The sequence below is a fragment of the Camelus bactrianus genome, chromosome 11 (assembly GCF_048773025.1).
Source record: "Camelus bactrianus isolate YW-2024 breed Bactrian camel chromosome 11, ASM4877302v1, whole genome shotgun sequence".
Taxonomy (NCBI): Eukaryota; Metazoa; Chordata; class Mammalia; order Artiodactyla; family Camelidae; genus Camelus; species Camelus bactrianus.
Window position 1 is genome coordinate 83,704,463 of NC_133549.1, and position 8,125 is coordinate 83,712,587.

General features: G+C 40.7%; 1 protein-coding gene across 1 annotated transcript in view; it reads right to left on the bottom strand.

The window, feature by feature from the left end:
- BMS1 (BMS1 ribosome biogenesis factor) overlaps positions 1-6,825 on the bottom strand; it is a 32,680-nt gene extending 25,855 nt beyond the window's left edge. Inside the window, exons 1-6 of the mRNA XM_010949411.3 lie at positions 6,703-6,825; positions 4,994-5,217; positions 4,080-4,270; positions 3,030-3,109; positions 1,534-1,722; positions 659-801 (exon numbers count right to left, since the gene is read on the bottom strand). Of these exons, the coding sequence (XP_010947713.1) occupies positions 659-801; positions 1,534-1,722; positions 3,030-3,109; positions 4,080-4,270; positions 4,994-5,169 (779 nt within the window). The 5' untranslated portion in view covers positions 5,170-5,217; positions 6,703-6,825. The remainder of the gene's footprint in view (positions 1-658; positions 802-1,533; positions 1,723-3,029; positions 3,110-4,079; positions 4,271-4,993; positions 5,218-6,702) is intronic.
- Between the last annotated feature and the right edge of the window lie 1,300 nt (positions 6,826-8,125).

Here is an 8,125-nt window from a genome sequence, read left to right on the forward strand (position 1 = left end):
TCACATTTCAATGATTCATCACATTCAGCAGTTCACTAAACATATTGTTTAGAAAATTATAGAAAATACAGAAATAAGAACAGTTCACCATCTACCGGAACAAAAGGAGCAGACACATGACTGCCTCTCTCTCAAGCTCTACATGATACACACTCTATAAGCAAGATGCCAAAAATGGGGAATGACATACACCTGGGGTTATGCAAGAGTGGAGAACATATCCAGAAAAACCCTTTATGGAAGATTAAGCTTTGATTTGGGTTTCTTAGTGTGGCTTAGATTCTGGCAGGTGGAGAAAGGGCATTCCAGGCCAAGAAAAAAAATACGAAGAAAGCATAAAGGAAGGAAAGCACAGGGCACATCTGAGTGACAGGAGCAGCATGGTCCAAAGGCAGCATCACTGAAAATGAAGACTACATCCTGTAGCCTTAAATGCTTCAAAATCCTCACATTTTTCTAAACATTTATTCTTTATTTACTCCTGAAGCCATAGCATTTTTAAGAAAGGATACGAAAAAGCAGGTATTTTCCATCAACTATATTTCTCTCTTCACTGTTTAAAACTAAGACAAAATAAGCTCTAGTACTGTTCCTTCTCTAACCTTTTTCGCTTTGAAACATATGGGTCAGGAAGACGAAGTTTACATTCACTTTTTACCTGTCTGCAAGAATATAAGGGTGAGACGTTTGCCATGTAAGAGGCCTAAACTTCATAACTGTAATAAAACGGCCCAGATTATGAATTTCTTGGTTTTGATATTCTCCATGCACCATTCCAGAAAGGTAGAACAGCTTCGCACCCTAAATATTAAAAATTAATTAATTAATCAATTAAATTTCAACTGAATTTTTGTCACTACCACACCAAAATAAAGGCCTCTAAATAAGAAGCAATACTGAATAGATGTATGTATATGTATGACTGAAACATTATGCTGTACACCAGAAATTGACACAACATTGTAAACTGAAAATTAAAAAAAAAAAAAAAAAGAAGCTGCAACGGTAAGAAAGGGAGACTTCTAGCAACCCATCTGTGCCAGCGCTTCCGGAAGGCCTCTGGCTTCTTTCAGGACTCATCTTGTTAGGGCTTTGTAGGGACAGAGCTGTAGATGTATTTAGTTTCAAGTCAAGCAGTGACATTTGAGTGCAGCATCGCACAGAAGGAGAAATGAGGCTCCTGGGCAGCAAAAAAATTCTGTGACCAATGGGACACAGTGGTCTTGGGGAGAGGAAGCAGTGGCAGTGTGTGTGCAATACAGTTCTTGGTCCTGTGACAAGGAAAAACTTTGGACAAATTCTACTAAATCACAAATCCAAAAGACATACAGCCAGACGCTGCCTCGTGCTGGTGCTGGGAGAAGCAGAGATAAATAAGACACACCAAGAGGCCCAGAATGAAGACTATCGTGAGGAAATATTCCAGGGACTACGAACAGATATATAAAGGAAACTAAGGAGGCGATCCTGTAGAGAGGTTTGTTAATCTCTCCTTTTCATTCTATTTTTAAAGGATTATAGTACTATTCCTACCGGGTAGACTTCTGTCCAGAACCTGTGTTTTAATCTCTTCTTTGTCTTCTTCAGTTGCTTATTATGCTTGAAGGAGTCTAGGTGAGTGAGAACGCCCATAATTTTAGGAAAGCCATGTACTTGACAGATGTTTAGAAACTCAAATGTTTCCATTTCAAACCCAAAGCTGGCATCTATAAGCATCAGAACCTAAAAACAGAAGAGAAACAAAATTTCTCAAGGAGGCTACCCAAAACAGACCATCATCAAACAATGGCCCACGGGTCAAATCTGGCCCATCACCTGTTCTGCAACTAAAGTTTTACTGGAATACAGACATATTAATTTCTTTATATTGCCTGCAACTGCTTTTGCATTACAACCACAGCTAAGTAACTGCAACAGAAACTGTGACCCGCAAAGCCTGAAGTATTTACTATCTTTATATACAGTCCTTTGTTGAAAAGTTTGCCTACTCCTGCTCTAGATTAAAAAGATGTATACGAAAGGCATCTTTCTTAATATGTGTATGCTTTTAAAATTAATATATGGTATATGTTACATAAAAGAAATTAATGACATGCTGAATTGTTTCAATCATGTCAAGTATACAAGATTTAATAACACTGTGCTATTTTGTGTGGCCAACGACATACTTATTTTTATTAATCGCAGAATTACATAAGCAAAATGTGAATGGTACTTAGTTTCTGGATATTAAGATGGCACAACTATAATAACTATATTAAATTACTTTTTATTTTTTAGGAGACTTCCTGAACCAAAGGATAAAACCTGCATCTTCTTTGTCACCAATGAAAATGAATAAGAAAATCCAACATATCTGTCACCCCACACTTCCTAATCAATATGGTTTAATTTTTTTTTCTTTTTAGCTTTATTTTTGCTAGTTTAAAAGGTAATTAATGAACATGACCATTTTGTAAGCGCATTCATGACTAAACAACTTCCATATGCTGAGTACTGTCTAGATTTTCTATTATAAACTTTGACAACTTCTCAAGGGTAATCCATGTACTTATTTTTACCATAACCGTTAAGAACAGAGTTCCTGATACCATCAAGAGCAAAGTTCCCAGCCTCAGATAAATTACTTAACTTCCGGGACCCTCGATTTCATCATATGTAAACTGGAGACCCAGTTACCTCTAAGGCATGCTGGGGGATTCAATGAGCTAAATTTGTAGAAAGCCTTTAGCACAGTGCCTAGCGAGGGTCCAAAAAATGGTACTTTCATTAAACTTTTTCTCTGTCCTATGGTTTGCTTTTAGATTTCAGAATACATTTCATTATGTGCATTCCATTTATATTATTTACCCATTTATTACAACAATTATTATTATCATTACCATCAATTCAAACACATCTATTGTATCCCTGATGATACGCACCATTCCTTTAATAATCATAAACCTCTTCCCTTCAACATGGGATTAACAACCTATCATAATGCAGCAAGTCCCCACCAGAAATTCACGCCGTCCCCAATAACTTACCAAATCTGCTACTTTAGCCAGATCAATCATCATGTTAATGTCACACCCACATTCAATAATGGTGAGTCTGCGCTTTTTACCTGTAAGTAGAAAGATAAAAATTTTACTTTTAAAAACCTTGGAAAAAAATCTATTAACTCTAATTATCATTTTTAATTGCATTCACTAAAGCACCTTACACACTTACAAAGAGTATACCAGAAATTCATTTGCAGAAGAGAAAACTGATCATAAAAAATAAATTCCATCTTAGTTTTCTTGCTATGTTCACTAATTTTAAAATAATACCAAAAGACTAGCCATATGAATCAAGTGCTCAAACATGTACAATTCCAACTGGAATGGGCAGACAAGTAGGCTTCATGATGATCATGATCCTCCTTTTCAGCAGTGGGCCAATGCTTCTCTCTCTAATAAAGTTCCTCTGTTCTCACCACAGCTAAAACATCTTAAAACCTAATGCAACAGAATGTTCATGGCATAATCATTATTTCTAAATTAAGTTAAAAGAAATCAGTCAAAATAATGGGAATGCCTTAATAAGAAAAGCCTCAATTCAACTATATTATTGCTCTAATAAGAGATTTCAGGTTCTACCACTGCCATTTGGGAATCTGCTTCAGTGTCCCTAAAAGTTTAGAAAGGTCACCATTTCCCAGAGCAGACAAGCTCTCAGGAAAAAAAGAGAAAAACTCCCTCACTTCCACAAGAACGTGGCTTCGTGTGGGCAAGCCTGGTATGTAGCAGGGACTCACTATCTGTTAAAGGAAGGTGCTCCACTCTGACCAAGCCAGCCTGCCTAGGCCTGCCAACCCCTTCAGAGGACCACAGCTGGCAAATCCATACAGCAGTCAGAAGAAGGTATACATCTACATCATTATTATCTATCCTTTTCTGAAGCTACAACCACCTTACTAAAAGTACAAGAGTGGTAATATGAAGTGACAGTATTACTTTAACAGTCACCTGTCAAGAAAATATTCAACAAAGACATGCATGTCCCCCAGACGAAAGGATGTGCCACGTCAGTCTCTGACAGCACTCTCCTACCTGACACAATTGTTACAGGGCCCCGGATCTCGGTCAGCTTCTGCCTGGTGAAGTTCCGAATGAGGCACTGGATCAAAGTGCTCTTTCCAACTTTTGGAGGCCCCATCACCACCACCACTATTGGTGGGGGCTCCAGTGGAGTTCGATCAACCACTGGAATGTGATGCTTTTTTGTCTTCAAATCCTGAGTTCTATTTGTTTACAAAAAAAAAAAAAAAAGTAAATTCACTTTCAAAATATAAAAGGCATCACTCCTAGAAGCAAAGATTTTCAAGAGAGCAGAACAGACAATATGTGAGCACAATTAACTTGTTAACTTCTAGCCCCAATCCAAATAACCACTTCAGTAACTATATGTAACAGACTGACTTCGACAGTACAGTGCGGAAAACCATATACACCTTAAGTCTGATTGCTTTGTTAGTTGACTGTACTAGTTTAAAAAGAAAACAATAAGGCAAACGTGGAGGTAGTGTACCATAATAAATAAGAGCTGAGGCTTTGGAGTTAACTTTGGCTCTTCTACTGGGAAAATGGAATTCAATAATGGTTAAATTACACTGCCTTTAACGTACATATAAGCACTCATTAGATAAAGCTTTTTAATACTACATATTACAATTATATGAAACATATCCAGAAAATGTAATACCACATCTATTAACCTAGAAATTAAAGTTTACAAACAAATACAATAAAGAAACTCTCAAGCTTCTCTCTTGGGCAAAAAAAAGTCAGTAAGTGTGCAGATGCTAGAGGCAAGGAAAGACTTCTCACATTTTAGTTAAAAAAATACAGCATGCATCTCCATGTCCTTCAGAGTTGGAACGGATTCATGAACCCAAATATCTGGAGAGGCTCCTACTGTTTAAAAAGAATAAATGGAAAAACTACTAGACTCCAGCTAAACATACCTGTGAAAGGATCTAGCCATTCGCACAGCAGACTGGACTGCAAAAGCTTTGGGGTTTCGCTTCCTGGCATCTTCCTCATCTCCAAGTTGGAGATCCTGCAAATGCCGTTTCTTCTTCTTCTCAGCTTTGGGTCCACTATTTTTCTTTCTGTGTTTCTTCTGGTCTTTAGTCTCCATAGTGGCTTTTTACCAATTCACACGTAACTCTAACCTACACTGAATACACTGAATGGGGTAAGGATGGGGGAAACATTTTACAATCCAGAAAACACCCAGAGAAAAACAGTATATTTCATTTATCTCCTTATGGGGAGATACGCATTTGCTCACCCATTAGGGATGGAAACTGCTTAACATTATCCCCAATTTCACTTCTATTATGCTAAAAATCATTTACCTCTGCTTAGGTTACTTTTTGTCTTAAATGTCTACATCAGCATTGTTCATTTCTACAATGATGGAAATATTCTATATTTTTGAATACAGCCACCAGCCACGTGTAGCTAGTGAGAACTTAAAAGGTACCTGGTGAAACTGAGAAGTTGAATTTTAAATTTATTTAATTTTAATTAATTCAACTCTAAATTCAAATAGCCATATGTAACTAGTAGTTACCATACTAACTCAGTCCTAAATATCAATTGGACTAATGAAGTGGCTTCCAAACTTACACTATGTTTATGATAGTTTGAAAAAGTAAATCATTTTAATAACTCTCCAACATAATGGCAGTATTACTTAAAGTTACTGCAGAATCTCTAAAACTTTTACATCATAATAGTCGTGTATATACATTAAAAAAACAATCCCTACGTGTGTGCAGTATGATTGGCCCTAGATGATGCCTGGACATCATATGGATTTGCAAAATCCTCACAATAATTTCTGAGAGTCCCAGGAATTCATGGCCCATAAATTGGGCATCACTGGATTATTTACTTTTTTTAGGAAATCAGGTCACATACAATATGAGCGCTTGCTTTAAAAGGCGGGGAGGGGGTGCTCATTTCATTCAATTAAGGTTCATTTCAGTTCAATAAGCACTCATATCTGCCTATAATGCGCTAGGCACTGTGCATGGAGATGACTACAGCTATGATCTGAACTAGTGGAGGAAATCCAAACCAATGTCTCCTGTACCATGCAGTAAGGGCCACATCAGAAGGCTGCACAACTGCTGATCGGTCAGATTTCCCACGGACAGACACCAGCGGAAATACAAAGTCCACATATACCAGCACAATGTCAAAAATACAATGGCTGGGACTTAGGAGAGCTTGGTTCTAGGAACTCTTTAACTAAATAGCTGTGTGATTTCAGAGACATTATTTTTCTTCTCTACTATATTTTGGTTCCGAACTTGTACTGATGACGCCTTTCTCCTTTTCTTTCCGGAAGTGGGGGCACAATTTGGAGTCAACAGATCTGGCTCAGCTCTAAGCTATCTGCTAGGATTCGCCTGCCCTTTAACGACCTCTCACCTCTCCCTGACACCTCCCCTCCCAGTCCCGGCTCTCTGCGCGAATTCCTTCAACACTTTCCCGGCAGGTACGAAGTATGTCTGCCCGTGGCAAGAGGCGCTTCTCGGGAGCAAAGACTGTCCGGGAGGGCCGAGGGAGGACCTTACCACGCGCGCGACTCGCGACCCTCCCGGAGCCCCAGCCCTGAGGACCCCACCATCGCGGCCTCCCCCCAGCCCGCGGCCGTTACCGGGTTCACAACTGCTACTCCTCCTCCAGCCCACATGGACAGCGCCGGAAGCGGAAATGCACTCTATGAGCAAACTCTATACGCCGGCGGGAAACAAAGGGAGCAAAAGAAAGCGTTCCGCGGAGGGACGACTTTCAGGGAAAACCCGAAAGGAAAGGTCGTGATTGGCTGAGGGCGGTCGCAGGCGACTATTGAGCGGCGCACTCCACCTAAAGCAGCGCCCCGCCGCCGCTCGGCGCTGCAGCTCTGGGTCTCGGAGCAGCGAGCGGCGTTCATGCTCGAGTTTACCCGGAGACTTCGGTGAAGAGTGCCGCCTGGCATCTGTTTCCAGGTGCGGGAGAAAAGCCGAAAACAACAGATTTAGCCTGCTCACCCCGGAGTCACCAGGCCCGTCTGCTCTGAAAGCTCCAGGCACCCGTCCTCCAACTGGCCTAAAGGAGTAGCATTTGATTGGGAGTCACACTAGTTGGTCCTCTTGCTCATCCTTAAAGATAACTTAAAGAGATTTCTCGGAAGTCTTTGGTGCTGGGACCCTCTTTTGCCGGGACCAACAGTCTCTGACCCTGCATGAAATGACTTGGCCTTTCTCTGTTCCTGGGAAAGGAGCTTTCCCTGTTCCTGGGAAAGGAGCTTTCCCTGCGGGGCTGCAGCTTCTTGCAGTTTCCTTGGAGCACAATTATCTTCCCAGGGTTCCGCCCATTCCCACCTCTCCGGTGAGCTGAGATGCGCCAGTGCCTAGGGAACTAGGTACATTTTCAGGGTCTTGGAGGTTTTCTTTTCAATATGACCCCACCAAGGCACCTGAGGCTCAATTTTTCTACCTCACAGTACTAGACTCACTATGGTAATCGAGACCCCACTACGCCTCATGCCTTTTCAAAGCGGTCTTGTTCTCCCTCAGCATCCCACAGCTATTCGCTCTGCATATCCTGTACACTCTGTGGTGTGCTTGGGAGGCTGCTGTACAAGGCAAACACTTCCCTCATCTGTAAAGAGCTTATAAGTTTGTAACTCACTCCACTATCCTCTTCTTGGAGATTTCAGTATACAGGTAGATAATCCTAACTTCTTGGCTCCATGGATCCCATTCTTATCTTCTGCTTTACCTCAGATTCTCACTCCCCCTGTGATCATACTCTAGGTTTTGGCAGGTCCAAGGACTGGAACTCCTGAAGCATCCCACTCTAAAACACCACCTGATTTCTTTACAGGTAACTCCCTCTGATGCCCTGAAATCAAGACTTTGTAACCCTACCCATACCTCCAATCCAAACTGCACTACCTTCTTCCCTTGATAACTTCTCCGTCTCTAATAAACTAGCTTAAACTCCATGGTCAATCATTATCATCAGTGTCTTGCATGCTTCTTCAACTCCTTTGCCTCACTGTCACCTCATCATACTTGCTTGGTAAAATGAGAGCC